Here is a 19404-nt window from a genome sequence, read left to right on the forward strand (position 1 = left end):
TTTACTCACTTATTTGAGACATGTCTGCAAGACTGTGGACTCACATCTCCGAACTTGAAAGCTGATTTGGCTTGATTTGTGAAGCTTTTTGAGTTTTTTTAAACTGAATGAGATGATTAAGAATCCTAATCTTAGCTATGAAAGTAATTAAGTATTTTTTGTTTGTTTTTTGTTGATTTTGCATGCTTCCAAGCTACCAATTTAAAAAATGCATGAAAAATATGAAATACATGAACAAAAATTAACCAAGAAACCAGGGTTTCTTTCTTCCAAGATACGAACATAGAATGCCCTCATACAACTAAACTTCAAATCAAAATAAAAAACAACAAACTAAACACATCCAAGACTCCGAAACCACATGTTTTTCGTAGTGAGACCTCCTGATCAACATCGGGCAATATTGGGTGATCTCGATAGCTTGGAATAGATGGATGAACAGAGCTAAGCCCTAATGTGTTGTGCCTCCAATCACCACCACTGTCGCAGACACATCTACAAATATGGTACATGAAGAAATCCTTCCAAAGCTTAGTACAAGGAAGGAATGCTCTAACCACCAGCTTGCAATGCAGAGCTTTGTGCTGAACCTCTGGGTCAATGATGTTCTTGACCACCGCGCCGGGGACACATCTACGAACATGGTACATGAAGAAATCCTTCCAGGGCTGAGTACCAAGAAGCCATGCTCTAAACCACCACAGACTACACGTTTCCCTGTTGGGTTCGCAAATCAATCACCAGATACCAGTTGGTGGGACAAAGAGAAGTATTGAATTTTTTCCTTGAAGCCAAAAGAATAACCATGGGCAAATTACGCACCAGCAGCAACTCGTCATGATTTCTTTTTTGAGGGGGGACTGGCGAGACTTCATATACTTGAGACATGCCCTTTGCTGAAAACTCACCCCAAAAACTGTTTTAGCAGCAAAAGGTCTACCTTGTTGCGGATAGAATGACAATGGCAAAATGAATGTGTTGTTACAAAAGAAAAAAACATGTCCATGATCCGTTATAGAAACGTATTTATCAAAATATCTATTTGCACACTTTGTTACAACTCAAATAGTATTGGTATGAGCTATTGTAAGGTCCTGGTTTGGCTGCAGGAGTTGCATTTTCATACATCTGGGGTAGGGCCATCAGGTCCCCCAAAGCTCATATAGAAACCACATTGTCGTGAGGAGCACATAGGGCAGTCGTATACACACAGAAATCTCTGAGTACAGATATTCTAGGGAAACAAGACCTTTTCACCCACCATTTTTGAGTGACTACTGCTTGAGGCCAACCCACCTTGTACAGAATATTTGATCAAAAGGTTTCTCAAAGGCCAACTCAAGCTCTTATCATATGAAGCACTGACATGAGAGCATTTGCCTCCTATGTACACTTGGACCGATCAACACTTGATCAGTGTGATCTCACACGACCTATCTATCAAAATCTCCTACTGTTGCCTGTTTCTATTACAAAGCATCAAGCACATTAGCGCAATGAAGCGTGCTATGAATCCCATGCAAAAGAGTACGGAAAGGCATAATGCCCAGTGGTTGAGATTATAGCCTGCTCCATAAAGGAAAGCACACCGTGTTATAAGCCACACTCCAGGGTATCTGCAATATAAGAGAGCAGGATTCAACATCCAGAAAAAAACTCGTGTTTTTTTGTAGTTTTTCAAGCTTTGAGGATTTCTTTACCTTCTAGCATTTGCAATGACATAAGCTTCAAGTGCCCATCGTGCATAATCACCGTATTGAACAATCTTGACTATGCCAGACAAATCTCTCTTTGTCGCCACAAGGGTAAATATGACGGGAAGGAATACCGACCCCTGCATAGGCAAATTTCAAAGGGTGAATATAGTTTTTACCAGGATGAACTACACCTAGATAATGCACCATCCTCATGACTACCACCAGACAAACTAGCCCTGCCATAGGTATAACATGCAGGTGCAAACAATGTTTAACCATCGCTAGTACCTTCATGAGGATGTCCTGCTTAGCATGACACAAAAAGATGTTCCTTAAATTAGATGAAATACAGAATTCAGCCAAAAGCCCACAGTGCATACCAGTTGAGCTGGCCCACTTTCTAAGGTGACGGCAAAGATGTACGCAATCCCGGTTACACAATAGACCAAGGCAAGAGTGACAACATAATTTTCTACAAAGGTGGATCTTGGGTTATTGAAAAAATAGAACATTGATAAGAAGATAACAGGCTTTATGACTGTACTGAACTGCTCCACTGTGTCCTTGGCTAGAAAATATGCTATCCTGTTGATTCCAGAAGCGCTTTCGCGCCAAAACTGCAGCTTGTCATTTGTAAAGGTTCTCAAGGCCGCAATCATGCATAGAAGGGCTGTTGGCATAACACCAATTCAAGAAGATAAAATTCACCCTCTATTGACCACAAAAAAATGTGCATGTGCTTTGTAAAAGCAGGAACTAAAACGTGGGCTTGTGCTTGTGCCCACGCAAGAATAGAATGTGCAGAGGACTTACATAGCGCAATGATAACGTAAGCATAGCTGTTAGATCCCAGGCTAGCATCTTTAGTGGGAGCAATGACTCCCAAACAGGCACCACACAGCAGCAGGATGAGGTAATCTTGAGCCTGCAGCCTTGCCTCTCGAACCCGCTGCAGTGAAACTCTGATACAAAGACCAAAAGAAGAGCACTACTTTCATCAGGAGAAAAGCCTGATTTAGTTAAAGGTCCTGAAAATGTTTTGTTTTCCACAATTGTGACTGTAATGATTGATCCATTAAGGTTGCCTTCTCTTTCTAGTTTGCGTTGGAGGGAGGGGGGGGAGCCACCCCTCCCATGGGCAGGGAGTGCTTTGTATCCAGCCTTAGAGCTGCGTCTCAGCAGCACTAGCAACTCCCTTTGTATCCCTGCACCTTCGAATCCCCCTGGAAACCTCCCTGATCGTGTGAAAAAGGAGGGTCTTAAGCTATATTTGCGGTAGAGAGTCTTTCCCCTTGATTTCCAATGCCCTCTCGCCAATCAAAGACCTTCTGTCAAAAGCAAAAACCCTGCTGCCCCTACAGCGAGATCTCTCTCCTTTTGAAACCCTGCTACCCCTGCAGTCCCTCAGCGGGGCGGGGCTCTTAGGCCCAATACACACGTGCAAAGTGCCCAAAACTCTAATCTGGAGCATGCGAATCGGCATCATCTTGCTGACAGACCGTTGGCGGGATTGGAACCAGAGTTACTGCCTGCCAAATCCAATCCCACTACCGCCAGGCAGCACGCCCTTGGACAAACACAGCCTTCTTTTGATCGCAGAAATGAGTCAAGAAAACACACAAAAAGAAGAGCTCAGCGAGACTACCTGGCAATGATCATTTTGAATTGCGTCCAAAATCCTGGAGTTTTCCGGTTCGATAAATCTTCCAATTTACTGAAAGTGCTCTTCAAGTCATCCCAGTGAATCTGTACAAAGCTGTTAAACTCACCCCAGAGATCTTCTACAAAGGATTTTTCTTTTCCTTCATGCCTAGAAAATTGGAGATCCTTCCCTTGGTTTGTCCTTTCAAGTGGTGCATCAGTTTCCAACACTGATGCCTGCAGGTCCTTTGGAACATCATAGCCTTTGTACTGTATCCATTTGATAGGAAGGCTTTTGGCATCAAACTGAGGGTCTCCATCAGGTTTGGTGATACCTTCTAAAACATCCATATAATGATCTGGTGGATTTATGCGCCCCGGGACAAGGATGCCCATATTAGCAAAGTAGTCCTCAACCTCATCCACCGGACCCAGATAAACAGTCCGCCCACCTTTTGCAAGGAACATGACATCGTCAAACATTCTAAACAAGCCATAGCTGTAAACCAGAAAGACGTATATAAGTACAGCCTTCCATAAAATTATGATAATGTACGAATTTACATACATACATTTATGCGCACAACTTCTTTTTTTTGGGTAGAACCACACTTTCTGTTTCTTTACTGTATAAAGAGAAGAGACCGCAAGATGAGGGCACTTCTTATACAATGTACAACTAAAAGCAATGAAAAAACAAGACCAAATGCAACTGGTCTAGCTGCTCTGAACACAGTCGTATAAAGATTGACGCAATGATTGACCGAAGTATTAATACTTGTCAATCTAAGGCAACTAGGAAACCAGCTGATTGTTTTGCGACCAAACCAAATTGTCCAAAGTGCCCAAAATCTTGTCCATGAAAAGAAAGGAGCTTTGTCTGTCAATTTCCTTGCCAATCTACCAAATATCCAGAAGTTTCTAGAAAAACATACCCCCGGAAATCTGGCAGTTAAACACACTAATAGGCAATGTAAGAACTCCTTGGAATCTGTGCAATTCCATAACAAGTGTGGGATAGTCTCATTCAAGCATGAGCACGGTACGCATTTAGCAGTAGCAATTTTTCTCTTTGCCAAATATGTGCCAACAGGGAGCATGTATGCACACATACATACATATGCCATGTATACACACATACACATACACACGTATGAACATATGAATGTATTCATTGAACCAATACAATGTACTATAATTTATATTTAATATAGTAATTAGGATTTACACATACATTCTGTATGTATGAATGTATCATATTAATAGTAATATTTCACTAACTATATGATATGTATGCGAGACGATACTATATGTAGCATTATGAAATATCATTATTTCAGTACACACGCATGCATTTGTATCCACACTTTCTTTCTTTGAATTACATAACTTATCTATGTGATGGTCAGATAGAAATGTGTTGTTTACCTGGGCTGATGAAGCACCACACCCACATTGACCCCGACAAACGCTTCCCTCCTTAAAGCTCGTAACACAAGTTGTGAGGATGTACTATCCAGCCCTGATGTTGGCTCATCCAGAATAAGGAGAGAGGGTTCCATTACCATTTCAAGACCTACATTTACTCTTTTTCGTTGTCCTCCTGAAATACCTCTCTTTTCAACAGTGCCTACTTTTGAATTGCGTATGTGCCCAAGGCCAAGGGCATCAATGATGCGTTCAACCACCAAAACTTTTTCTGCTTTTGGCATGTCTACTGGCAGCCTGGGCAAACAAAAAACAGCAGAAGCTTCAATCTAGTGACCCCCCCACTCCCACTCTCTCTCTCTCTCTCATGTATGGACTTACAGTTCATACATGCTTTATGACTTACAGTTCATACATGGATCACATGTACTGTTTTATGGTTTCATAGACCCTTTGGATTTTTTTAAAGATGTTAATATAATCTTTCTTTTTCTCTCTTTCCTTTTCATTGAAAGTGCCACAACCCAACTTTTAATCTCTTCAAGAAAATGAACAACTATCAAGCATGACCAATTTACAGAAAAATCCACAATAAAGTCCTATAAAAGCCTCATACAAAGTCATGAGGTGTAACGTGGGTGCTTGCAGAAGTGTGTTTAAAATTGATTGATTGCAATTAGCCCTTAATCAGAAACTTAAAACCATGCAAAACAAACTACTACTTCTTCATGCTCAATACACAGTAGAGAGAGATGACCTAATGTACCATGTATTACTAACATGAAGTGTATACAACGCTGAATAGAGATACTCGATGGTAGCACTGCTCCTGAGTTCTCAATGACTCAATGATGACTGATTGATCAATGAACGAATATGGATAAGGCCTATATTACTATTTACAGTGTCTAATGCTGGTGAGTTGGGTATGCCAACCCTAATAATAATGTCCAACTAAGTGTGTTCACACAATAACCCAATAACTCTGTCCACACTTGGCTGCTCATTGGGCACCTAGACAATATTACAATGCACTAGCACGATAGCCCTTGTACTCGACCTCTGAGCTACCAATGGGTGGAAGAATGTCCACGTCACACTCAGGAGGGTGTACACGGGCCGTCGTAACCAATCCAGAGAGTGGAAATGCCATGAAAGCCCTCTGGCTCTGTATATGTGAAGAAACGACCGTGGTCCCACTCTCTCATAAAGGAAGCTCTCTTCGTCATGTGAAGAACCCTGAATCCTACCCCACGTGGCCATGAGAGTGTGTACAATGTCCTGCCACATTCATGACAGTGACTGAGAGGCATGCGTCTGAGTCCCATCTAGAGCCTCTATGCATCTCAATCTCAGATCTGCCATGCACTAAGACTGGCAATAAGAAGGAGAATGAGATCTATGAATAGATAACAGTACTACATCTAGATGCAACAAATTTTTCAAAAAATTTGAAGCCTTGTACAGAATGCATAAGAAGATTTGAAGTGACTGAGTTCTTCTTCATTTCAGAACAAGGACTTCAGGCTCAAGATGGGAGTAGAGAAAGACCATAGAGAGGCATTTTCTGCAAGGAAAACAGGTGAGCCATGGCAACCGCGAGCCCTTTCTAATGGAAAGGACGACTAGTAGCCTTTCCCGGACGGGGAAGTGGGATAAAAATGACATGCTGGTTTCTGTGTGGCTGATAGTACATCTCACAGACAATGGTGACTAGCAAAATGACAATTATGTGACAGCTCTGCAAAGAACAGATTTGAGAAGTGAGGATGACAGCTGATTTAAGAGGTGGTTACAAGTCTGTCAACTTCAGAATGGCAGGGGATCCTGCTTTTCAATCTAGAATAAATGAACAGCTCAGATTTTGTCCCAAACAAAAGGCAGAAACAGATGCCCTCATTTGTTTTCACAGCCTTCACTACCAACAACCTCATAAGAATACTTATCTAACAAGAACCGTTACTCCTACCTGGTGACACTACTTGCTTATTGTTCCCAAAAGAGCAGAAAGTGTTAAGATATGAAGGAGTTGATGGTGGTTACTACCAATTTTCTGCAAGATTTAAAGGCAAACCTGGCACCGATTTACTGATTGCCTCCATGTTGGAAGTGATCAGAAACCAAGATTAACAACATTTACGACTAAAGAAGATTTCAAAGTTTTTTTGTGGACAATTTGTCTTCTGGATGATTACTTTGTACCATGTTCATCCTTCCATAAAATAGATCTGAAGCATTATGTATAGCTAAGAATTGCCTCTAAGAAGATAACGGATAAATCAATTGCATGCTGAAAAGCCCACAAAAGTAGTAGTTGACGTCGTCTCGCCGTCGTAGAGTTGTCCTTGTAGAAGTGTTACAAGGACAATGTTACAGTGTTACGGTGTGGCGGTGTGACGCCAGAGATGGTCCGGCCTAGTACAACGTGGGGACCCTTGGTGGCTACAGTGGGGGTGGTGGTGGTGGTGGTGGTGGTGCAGAAGGTTAGAATGATACAATATGTGTTGCATCTCCTAATGTTATGGCGACAGAAAACCTTTTTTTAAAAGATATGAGAACAATCAAAGGGCAAAAAACAGTAGATGGGTAATGTGCGATAGAGACTAATATAAACACAAAAAACAGTAAAATCTCGATGAAGTAGTGCATAGTAAAGAAAAATTACCTGTAGCGAGCACTGAACCAAAGGTTTTCTTCTACTGTTAAATTTCCATGGACAATATCGTCTTGGGGGACAAAGCCAATGATTTTACTGTAACATTTTATAGGGTCTGGCTTTCCATTGATTAAAACGAGGCCAGTGGTGGAGCTATTGTAAGCCTTTCCTGCCAAAGCATTCAGAAAGGTAGTCTTCCCAGCACCAGATGGACCCATAACAGCAGTGACGCGTCCAGGTGATAGCTTCCCTGTCACGTTGCAAAGGATCTTTTTCCCATTTCCTTTCAAGAAAAGGGATAGATCTTGGAAAGTAATTTCAATCTTAAGACGCTTGCTGTTTCCTTGTTCTTGACCTGCTTGCAGAACATCATTCCAACTCATGCGTCTGTTTTGGACCGCCCTCTCTCTTTCGATTTGACCATAGGCATACCTCAAAATTTGGCTTCTTGTTTGGTGAATATCCCGCCTACCATTTGAACCTTCTTGGTCTCCGGGCACCAGCATGTTGGCAGGAGGAGGTTCATACAAGTCTTGCTCTAAGGGGTCCACCATGTAAAAAGAACCACTTCCCCTTTCCCCTGTGTTCTCTGCCTCATCATAAGGTCTCTCTTCAGCAATGCTTCTCACTCTTGCATGTGCTTTTTCAGAGCGCAGCATACTTGAAGGTGCTAATACTTGCACATCTTCTGAGTTTCTAGAATGCCCAGAGAGAGTGTGCCTCAACTGCCTCACTGCAGAGGCAGCAAACTTCCACCGCTCAACAGCACTGAAATGCTCCCTCACCTGCCGTATGGCTTTCTCGCGGGTCTTTACCTTGCGCTTTTCACGAATATATCTTACTTGGTTTGAGAAATTGTAGATAATCAGAAGGATTACAGCCAAGCCTACCTACATGCATGTAGAATTCAAAAAAAAAAGGCATAAATGCATAAGAAGCTGAGAACAAGAGCAAAGCTTAAGACACGACACCTATGTATGCTTTGGATTAAGTCACATTCAGGATGGGAACGTACGATGAGGATGAGACCATAAGTTTGGATATGCTGAGTTGTTGATTGCTCATCACAAAATGTCAACTGAAAGCATTCTGCAAAACTCAGCATGGATTGAGCTATCAGTGTTCCCAGGACCTAAATACACTGATTTGAAACCACTGCCATCAATATCCAAGAACACCTTGTAGTGTACTAAACATCAGATTTAATTTTGAAAATTTCAAGTTTAGAGAGCTTACTGCTTTGTGTAGTAGACCCTTGTCTACAAAAGTGCCTGCCAATCACATGAAAAGATATCACTGTTATGAATATTACAAAAAAAAATCCAACACATTACGATAACCAGAAGGAGAGATTACCCCGTGTCACAACTGCGAACGTCAGTTGTGGATGGGCAGTAAGAGCCTGCTGGACAGAATATTCCATTGGATACGGAAAGAGAAGCCCAAAGATTTGCCCCACCACATGAATAACTCTGACCAGGTGTCAATGGATAATTATATCTAAAAAGCCAAGAGTTAATCTCTCTCTCTCTCTCTCTCTCTCTCTCTCTCTCTCTCATTTTCCGTTCCATGATGAGACATGGACATTATTGTATCACTTTGGTCTCACAGGCCCACTCCTATTGGCCTTTTGTAGATGTTAAAATAATTCTCTCTCTGTCTCTCTGTCTCTCTCTCTCTCTCACACACACACACACACACACACACACACACACACATTCATCGATGATAGTGTGAGAGAGAGTAAGAAAGAGAGAGAGAGATGATGGATTATCTGAGGGTGAGAGAGAGAGAGAGAGAGAGAGAGAGAGAGAGAGGGGACATGCTATGGTTGCTTTGTGTTCTATTTTGGACGAGGATGGTATTACTGTATGACCACACATTGTCATCATGTAGACTTACATAGATACTTTAGATTATGTAGCTAGTTTCGTACAGTTTTGTTTTCCTTTTCCATGGTTCAGATTCATCATGGACACATTGTACTACCTTTTTGGTCTCATAGACCCTTTGGGTCTTCTATAACCTGTTCAAAGTATAGGTAGCTAGTTTCTTTTTTCAGTTTCCAGATTTTCCCATGGATCAATGCTTTCATGGTGATATTGTACTATTGTTTGGTGACAGGCTCACGGCTGGCCCACGCAGTTGTGCCCATTTTGCTTTATGTGGATGACATAGTCCTGATCTCCGATTCTATGAAGGGACTTCAGAGACATCTGGATGCATTGCAGCGGTTTTGTGAGAAAAGAGACCTCATGGTTAATCTCGGCAAAACCAAGATTTTGGTCTTTAACAATTTATACTAACGGAAAGCTAGTCGGTCTTTTCTTTTCTTTTTTTGGGGAAAAAAAGAGCTTTCTTTCTATACAGAGGAGCCAAGTGGAGATTGTCTCATCTTATGTTTAATTTGGAGTGACCTTTACAGGCCGAATGTTTTCCATGAGACCAGCCGCCCAGGTCTGCTTGATGGGAGGGTATGTGGATTTAGCCCGTCTCGAGAGAGAATGCTTCCAGGCCCATTTCCAGGAGCCCCATACCAAGTGTTGGCATGTTGACAATTCAGTGCACCCTGCAATGATGTTTGGTGCCCCTTTCTAGGGACCAAACATAGGAGAGGAGGAGAGGAGGAGGTTAGAGAAATTGTTAGTGATGACACTTTTTCACATGATCCAGAGCAAGCAATTAGTGCCACATCTGCTGTAGCTCCCTCGTTAGCAACCTGCACACCCTCTCCCCACTCTGTCCTCGCCATTGCTGTTGCTTCCGCTCCATCCTTCGCTATAGTGCCATCCCCCTCTTTGCCTCTGTCTCCCCTCGATTTCCGCTTCCACCCCTCCTCTTGTGCTCCACACTCCTCCCCTGCACAGTTCGCCTGCCACTTCGCTGTCCCCAGCCCTCCCGTTTGTGACTCTCTCTCTCTCTCTCTCTCTCTCTCTCATGGCGTGAAGCTGCGCAGGCCCCCCCTCCTCTGTTCGCGCTGCGCGCCGGTGGCCCTTGTTGCTGCTTTTTGCCACGCTGTGCCATTCCGCCCTGCTGCGCACGCACCCGCGCGCTGCGCCATCTTGCCCCCCTGTTCCCACTGCCGAGCTGTGCCATCCCGCCTCGCTGTTCTCAACCAGGGAGCAACTAGGGGGAAATAGACCCCCAAGGCAGCAACTAGGGGGAAATAGCCACAATGAATCTACAGGATCTGTAGGCATACATCAAGACAGTGGAGGACAACACCAAGAAGTATTTGGGCGAACAGAAGAAGGTGCTGGACAAGGTCATGAACCAACATGAAAAACAGTTGGAAGGCCTCCGCAAGGTGATACAGGGAAAGAACAACACAGGTGAAACACCAGGAGGAGGTGATTCAGATGTTGAAAAAGACCTAGCTGCAACAACAAGGAATGGCAGAGGCTGCCCCAATGATAGGGGAACTCCAGGCAGAAATGGAAGCCCTGAAGGCTACCGTCAAGGACCATACAGTGGAGGAAGGGGAACTGAATATTCATGAGGGTCTAAGGACTGACTTGGAGAGGTTGAAAGCTGCGAGTGATAAGCTGCGGGAAGAACTGCAGACCACTAAGAAACATTGGGTGGAGGTGGTGAAGAAGCACCACCCCCACAGAGCATCATACATGAGACTCTCGAGGAGGAGAAACGCAGGAAGGATAGGGCCCTCCATGTGTGAGTACGGGAGCTACAGGCGGGGGCTTCCCCCAAGGAGGATGCCATGACGCTTTGCCAGATGCTAGGAGTGGATGGGATCGCCCCCCCCCCCCCCCCCCCCCCCCCCCCCCCCCCCCCCTTTGTAGATACATGGAGGGCAGGCAAGGATATGACACGAGAGCGGCCCCTCATCATTAGATTCTCTGATGCCACCAGCAGATAGGCCTTCTTAGATAGGTGGGCTGCCCTCAAGGGCACACAGGTGTACATGGGAGATGATCTCACCTCAGCACAGGTGGCACACCGGCGTGAGGTGATGGTGACAGCTCGCGAGGCCCATAGAGTAGGCAAGTGGGCTATCTACAGGGATGGTAGGCTCATTATCACTGAGCGCCATCCCAAATAGGGACGCAGGGTCTATGAGACCAAACACCTAAGGTTGGCAGCATGGAACTGCAATGGCATGCTGTGGTCGAATCCAAGAGACTTGAGCAAGATTCTCACAGGCAGGGATGTCATCTCTATACCAAGACTCATCAGAGCCCTGAGAGGGGCTTACCATACATAGCCGGGTATGAGTGGGAGTCAGCTTTCCAAGGCGAGACCCGCACATCATCAGGAGTACGTGGCTCTGGAGGGGTAGCTGTCCTTTTTAGATCCCATCTTCAACAGATTCTCAGCATCGTCCAGACGGACAAAGATGCACGATATCTTTGGGTGCGGCTACAGCTTAGCAGTGACAGAGTCATCCACATTGTTGTGTGTTATTTTGAACCATGCCACTCCCCTTACGCCGCACACCATGGCCGGTCAGCGTACTTACCATTATATGGGGATATTATGGAGTTCTCACAAATGGGGGAAGTCTTGCTGCTTGGGGATTTCAATGCCAGGACGGGAAGTCCGCAGGTCCCACTACTCGATTTGGATGACCCTATCAGACTATAGGAGCTGGACATCATTGACACAGGGTTACAGAGATCATCACAGGATCGTGAGGAGGTAACGGTGTATGGGAGATATTTCTTACAGCTGGGATTTGCACATGGTCTCGTTATCTATAACGGGATGTCTCGATGGCCCTCCTCCGACGCCCTCACCTCCTTCCCTCACTCAGGAGGTACTAGCATAGTGGACTACCTTATGGGATCTCCGGCTTTGGCACACCTTCTCCCCAACTTCTCCATCCCGCCACCCCCTTTGAGGCTGACCATGCCTACCTCTCTTTCACTCTTACCTGCACACCACCTGCCCCTCCACAACCATCCCCCATCTCACATTACACTCAGGTCCTTGTTGATCACGAGCTTGACCTTGTTTACTCCAACCACATGTACCGCCAACTCTAGGATGTGGAACCTACAGTCCCCCTATCCGCCCTCACATCACAGCTCACCACCATACTCCACACATCCGCCACCACTTCTTTCATATGCACAACCGCCAAGCCACCTTGCGATTCCATGCCCCAGAACTGTTGGTATGATGACGAATGTCAGGCCACACACTCCCGTCTTAAGCATGAGGCATGGATACCGACTTTTCTTAGGGCCGAACTGCAAAGAGGCCTGGAGGAAACTCTGAGAACATCACCCTCCCGCACCTATCACCTACCCGGACACATGGCACTCCTATGCACGCTCCCTCTATCATATCCCCCATCAGCCACCCCTACCCCCACCATCAGATCCCCATCCCACCACCTAAACCTTCTTCACAAAGGGCATGGTCCTCAAGGCCATTCGTAGACTATGCAATGGGCGAGCCCAGGATCATGAGGGACTCATTGCCGAGTACATCTCACATGCCGATGATACCCTGGCGCCCCTATTAGCCTACATGTTCAATAGAGCTCTTTGTGAAGGATTTCCACCCTCTTGGTCCACCAACACCATCACCCCCATCCTCAAAGCCCACTTGATCCTAATAATTATAGGACGATCATGATTGGCCACACATTGGCCAAACTCTATGGATCAGTGCTAGAGACGGAGTTCAATTCATTTGCAGAGAGCCAGGGATGCAGAGCCTCAGGACAGGCTGGCTTTCGGAGGAGCTACTCTACCCTTGACCACATCTTCACCCTCCGTGCCATCATCGAGGAGGGTAGAGCACGACATCAGAGGATTTACTGCTGCTTTATGGATTTCCACAAAGCTTTTGATACTGTACCCTGAGCCCGCCTCCTACACCGTCTACAAGAGATAGGATTCCCATCTGACATGGTTTGGAGCATCATCGCCCTCTATGAGTCCATCACCAGACAAGTGAGAGCCCCAGGACGTACATCACAAGAGATTTCAAGCACTATTGGGGTGAAACAGGGATGCCCTCAATCACCCACTCTTTTCGGCCTCTACATTGATGAGATCTAGAGCTTCATTGACGAATTAGGCAGGGCTGGCCCCACACTGGCAGGCATATTGATCCCCATACTACTTTATGCAGATGACATTATCCTCCTCTCAGACTCAGCCAAGGGGCTTCAGAGACAGTTGGATGCCTTACAGGACTTTTGCACTCAGTGGGACCTCTCTGTTAACCTTGGTAAAACCAAGGTAATGGTCTTCAATACCTCTCGCCCCTTCACATCCAGATTGAGCTTCAGATATAGAGGGGATCCTGTGGAGATTGTCTCATCCTATGTCTACCTTGGTGTCACTTTCACTGGCCCACGCTTCACCATGCTTCCCACAGCACATGCTAGAGTGACACGAGGATATGCAGCCTTGAGCTTACTTGAGCGGCAATGCTTCCAGGCACATTTCCAGGAGCCCAAGATGAAGGGCTGGCTTTTTGACACCCTCGTCACACCAGCCTTGATGTATGGAGCAGCCTTCTGGGGGATAGATTTATCTGATGAGGATTGGCAGCGAGTTGAGAGCCCCCAAGTCGTGATGTTCTCCCGTATGATCTGCAGAGCAAACCATCAGTCCCACACCAGATTATCCAGGCAGAGTTTGTTGCAGCCCCAATGGTAGTTGATGCACTCTTCCAGACAGTCACATACCTCCATCACATCAATCACATGGATCCCCATAGCTACTTGAGGCTTGCCCTGGAGTCTTCAAGACAGCTAGCACTTGAGGGCCACTCTGGAGTATGGTATGCACTAGTTTCCACTTGGTTCTCAGTATATGAGCTCCGCATGGACCGCCTACCCCCCCTTCAGTATAGTTTGGACTCCCCTTTTCTCCGGCTCTCTCACGAGGATACCAAGTGGTTATCCGGTTAGATCGCCTCAGCATCTACACCCATTGCACATGGATCACACCTTCGGAGCTCCCCATGAAGATGCACTTCTACAAAGATCACTTCCTCACACTCACTAAGGATGGATTCATCCAGCAGCCAGGCTACTTGAGTGTTCACATGTCCCATGCCATGCGGATTGCGATTGGCCAGATACGGGTTTCATCCCACTGCCTCAGAGCGGAGACAAGTAGAGCTGAGCGCATCTTTAGAGCCGGGAAGCTCATACGGAGACCCAAAGAGGAGAGGATATGCCAATTATGCCCCACAGACGTTGAGACAGAGGAGCATTACATATGCCGCTGCCTAGTATACTATGAGATCCGCGGGAGGTTTCACTGTCTATTTTGTGAGGGATTTGGTCCACTCTCTAGGATCATTGGCTTCCAGGACCAACGTTGCCTAGGCCTCTTCCTGCTTGAGCTCCGTAGACACAAGGACACCTTCTTGAGAGAGCTTCGGCCCTAGCCACCCCACCCCCTCCCTCGCCAGCCAACCATCACCAGTTTCTTCCGGACCCAGGAGGTGGAGGACACTAATATAGCGGATCTTGTGGACCCTCCACGAGCTGCTCCAGACCTACCCTCGCCCGAGAGGAGTTACCTCACACCGAGCCTCCACACTCCAACGTGCCCGATGCCCCCTGTCCCCCCGTCGGCCACACGATCACCTCATCAGCTCCAGATCCAGGACATGCCCCACCGCCATCGAGCTACCTTTCCACGTGACATAGCTAAGGGAGACCTCTTGGCCATACTCATTAGCCCCATGCTTGATATTTTGGAGAGTGGTATACCATCTACTCGGAGCTGATGCTGCTCTCATGTTTCTATGTTCTTAGTATTTCCATGATGACTTTCCATGGACAGTTTTGTATCACCCAAGTGAGATAGCTATGTTTATGTTTTCTTTCTGTTTTATTTTCCATTCCATGATGAGATATGCCATGGACATTACTGTATCACTTTGGTCTCATAGGCCCATTGGGTCTTTAGTAGACACTTAATCTCTCTCTCTCTCTCTCTCTCTCTCTCTCTCTCTCTCTCTCCCCCGTGGCTCTTCAAGCGCTCCTCCTCCGCTTACCCTTCCCTCCGCCCTAGCCTTCTCTTTCATCTGCCTTCCCCCTATTCTCCCGCATCTTCTATGCACAGGTGTTGCACCCAAGTTGTTTTTCTTTCGGCAAGAATCCGCTTCATGGTCCTTACCCCTTTAGGAGGACTTCATGGCAGCCACTCCATCATCCCGACCGAGGCTGCCGCCCTTTGCCAGTCCGGGAGCTACAGGGGAGACTGAGAGTGGTAGCACAGGATCCAGAGGCCAGATACATGTGGATCAGCTTACAGCTCTCACAAGACAGGGTTATATACATAGCTCTATGTTACTTTTCTCCATCAGGATCCTCCTATGTCATTACAGAGGACATGCCACAGGAGGAGGAGACAAGAGCCTCGCCATACACTTGTCTATCAGAGGAGATTATGCATTATTCTACACTAGGGGAAGTATTTCTTACGGGTGACTTCAATGCCCACACAGAGCAGACAGTGTGAGGTGTATGACTATGATGACATGGAGATCCTCCACCCTGTGGATCCGAGGAGATAGGGGCTAGTCGGGCATCAGAGGACACTGGACCAGACAGAGGACATTATGGGGACCACTTACTAGAGTTGGGAGCCAGGCATTGTCTCGTTATTTATAACGGGATGCTACAGTGGCCGGGATCAGGAGGGCTGACATGCTTCCCACATGGGGGTCATACACGGACCGGAGGCACGGTGGTAGACTACAGTATGGGGTCTTTGGAGGCATCACAGCTTGTCACCTCATTCTCCATTCCACCTCGTCCTATTGGGACAGATCATACATACTTGGCATTTTCACTAGCCGGATCACCAGTATCACCAGCCCCCCACATACCGACGCCACACACTACCATCTACTTCACACATGACATGGCAGACATATACACTGGCAGAGTAGAGGATGGGCTCCTACTCATGGATCCCTTGGCACCGATGGATACCATTACAGCCCAGCCGGCATCACTCCTACACACGGCTACATTACAGAGCTTCCCACATCGTGTACACTCAGGAGAGCCTGCGAGATCTGGGACTATGCCCCAGAACAGATGGTATGATGACGAGTGCAGAGCCCTATACTCACGGCTCCGCATACAGAGAGCCTTGGGAGCCATCACAAAGCAGGAGTTGAGGAGAGAGATGAGGAGACTTACTCGCTGCAAAAGGCGGGCCTTCGCAGAGATACAGGAGCTAGAGATCTTTCATTTCTTCATGAGTAGAGATAGCCTTGTCTCATGGCGGCACTTCAGAGAGCCCCGGACACCGACACCTATTGCAGACCCACAGACATGGCACACATATGCAGAGGGCCTATACCACGCCCCACAGCAGCCACCTATACCTCAGCACAAGGAGCCTCGACCTACCACAGCTAGCTTCTTTACCCACTCGATGGTACAGGAAGCTATCCGCCGCCTACAGCATGGACGGGCCGCCGACCATATGGGCCTGCAGGGTGAGCATCTCATATATGCAGTAGATTCTTTGGCTCCTTTTCTTGCACACCTGTTTAACAGGGCACTAGCAGAGGGTTTTCCTGCGGAGTGGATGATGCACACCATTGTGCTGATTTACAAAACAAGGGATATGCTCGATCCGAGCAACTACAGGACGGTTATGGTTGGCCACGTGCTGGCCAAACTCTATGGTGCAGTGTTGGAGCAAGAGCTTAGCTTATATGCTGAGCGAGCAGGTTTACGCTCATCAAGGCAGGCAGGCTTCAGGAGAGCTTTCTCTACCACTGACCATGTATTCACTTTGAGATGTATGATTGATCAGGCCAGAGTGAGGAAGAGAAAGCTCTATTGCTACTTTGTGGACTTCCGCAAGGCATTTGACACAGTACCACGAGAGAGGCTCTTTCAGTGCCTGCAGTCTCTTGGCATACCAGCAGATATGACATGGGGCATCTATGCATTATATGAGCAGGTTTTTGGGCGAGTCAGATGTCCAGGAGGTATGTCCGAGACTATTGCTAGCACCATTGGTGTGAAGCAAGGATGCCCACTTTCCCCCACGCTATTTGGGTTATACATTGATGAGGTGGCTGACTTCATTACACGGGGAGGCGGAGATGGAGTTGATTTAGCAGGCACCTCAGTACATATTATGCTTTATGTTGATGATATTGTATTAGTGTCTGAGTCTCCAGGTGGTCTACAGCAGCATCTACATGCACTCGATGATTTCTGCACACAAAGGGGTCTTACTGTGAACCTTGGGAAAACCAAGGTTATGGTCTTTCATACATCGATACAGGGCAGGAGTCAGCTGACATTCACTCTCGCAGGACGCCAAGTGGAGGTGGTGACATCATACGTGTACCTAGGGGTTACCTTCTCTGCTGCAGCCACACGCTTCACCATGGGTTCAGCAGCCAGAGCTAGATTGACACGGGGATATGCAGCATTGGCTATGCTAGAGAGACAATGCCACCAGGCGCATTTTCAGGAGCCCCGGACGAAGGGGTGGCTATTTGACACATTAGTCACACCGGCATTGATGTATGGAGCAACGGTATGGGCGCCAGGCCTTGCTAACCATTGGTGGACACAGATAGAGAGACCACAAGCCCTCATGATGGCACGCATGATACGCAGCAAACCGTCAGTACCTCGTGATATTATCCGAGCAGAGTTTGCTGCGCCTCCTATGATGGTAGAGGCCCATCTAGACAGCTGGCTGAGGCAGGAGACAGAGGATCATGGTATGCACAGGTCACACATTGGTTCTCACAGCATGGCCTAGACATGGATCATCTACCCCCATTCCAGTATGACAGGGATGCACCACATATCCGTCTCTCTCATAGTGAGAGGAACAGAGTACTGAGACAGGATCTATGGCAGCTCTATACACGAGAGACATGGATATCACCTACACACCCTCTTCCACCAAAGATGCTATACTACAGAGATCACTTCATGAGTATCACTGATGATGGATTTATAGAGAGGCCTAGATACATGGAGGGCTTTTTACCACACGGCTCCTGAGTGGCTATTGGTCAGCTTAGAGTTTCATCACACCGATTGGAGATTGAGACTGGCAGAGCAGCACGGATCCCCCGAGAGGAGAGGGTATGCAGATTGTGCAGAGAGGTGGAGAGTGAGGAGCATTATGTATGCAGATGCAGAGCATATACAGCCATCAGAGAGAGATATCCCATTTTATTCAGAGAGCCACATTCCCTACGCCAGATCTTTGAGGCAGCAGACCAGCGCATACTGGGGAGATTCATTCTAGACATACAGCGCCACAAAGAGACATCATTACAGGCTCAGACAGCTCCAGTGGGGGGACGACAGACACAGATTACTACATTTTTTCATAGATCCATCCCACTCCCAACCCCTACACGGCAAGGAATTACTCTCCAGAGAGCAGAGACACTCAGAGCCCGCAGGAGACAGAGGACACCTGGCTTTCGGACACCACGCCTATACCAGAGAGAGATGACAGAGATCAGAGCTCAGTTTCACAGAGAGGGTGCGGAGCGACTGGCTCGCTTTAGAGCACACCTAGGCATGTTCTTCAGGGAGCTGTGGACACCCCCTTCATTGATGTATACCATTTTATACCCCCAGTATGGTACAGGATGGATCTAGCTAGGTTGCATATCATGATTGTATACTCCATGCATATAGCTTTGCATTCTCCTAGTAGTAGAGCTCCATCCCCTTCACCACACATTGTACTTATTGCACACCCAGATTCAGCTTTTTAGTTCAGTACTTTCCCATTTTGTTGGGATGACAGAGGATACCCCATACAGGTACACTGATTTGTCTCATAGGCCGAGTTCGGTCTTTTGGAAGACGTTAATAAAATCTTTCTTTCTTTCGCCCTCCTCCCCACCCCCCCACCCCCCCCCCCCGGGCGCCCGCGCGACTCTTCGAGTGCTGCTCCTCCAATTACCCTTCCCTCCGCGCTAGCCTTCTCTTTCATCCGTCTTCTCCCACGTCTTCTATACGCAGGTGTTGCACCCAAG

At 46.8% G+C, this 19404-nt stretch overlaps 1 protein-coding gene across 3 annotated transcripts in view; it reads right to left on the reverse strand.

Annotated features, from left to right (window-relative positions):
• Nucleotides 1–956: 956 nt before the first annotated feature.
• Nucleotides 957–19404, reverse strand: part of LOC147625599 (ABC transporter G family member 28-like) — a 37609-nt gene continuing 19161 nt past the window's right edge. For 2 of the 3 annotated variants that reach the window (XM_086817117.1, XM_086817119.1), the window contains 10 exons: nucleotides 8779–8922; nucleotides 8659–8693; nucleotides 8438–8511; nucleotides 7432–8312; nucleotides 4767–5063; nucleotides 3343–3837; nucleotides 2511–2659; nucleotides 2078–2367; nucleotides 1701–1834; nucleotides 957–1616 (listed from right to left, as the gene is read on the reverse strand). In XM_086817117.1, coding sequence (XP_086673243.1) covers nucleotides 1451–1616; nucleotides 1701–1834; nucleotides 2078–2367; nucleotides 2511–2659; nucleotides 3343–3837; nucleotides 4767–5063; nucleotides 7432–8312; nucleotides 8438–8511; nucleotides 8659–8693; nucleotides 8779–8922 — 2665 coding nt within the window. In that variant the 3' untranslated portion in view covers nucleotides 957–1450. The remainder of the gene's footprint in view (nucleotides 1617–1700; nucleotides 1835–2077; nucleotides 2368–2510; nucleotides 2660–3342; nucleotides 3838–4766; nucleotides 5064–7431; nucleotides 8313–8437; nucleotides 8512–8658; nucleotides 8694–8778; nucleotides 8923–19404) is intronic. The other variant, XM_086817118.1, reaches the window with a different exon arrangement.

This window comes from Cibotium barometz, chromosome 23 (genome assembly GCF_041138505.1).
Source record: "Cibotium barometz isolate CiBa-2024 chromosome 23, ASM4113850v1, whole genome shotgun sequence".
In the NCBI taxonomy this organism is placed as follows: Eukaryota; Viridiplantae; Streptophyta; class Polypodiopsida; order Cyatheales; family Cibotiaceae; genus Cibotium; species Cibotium barometz.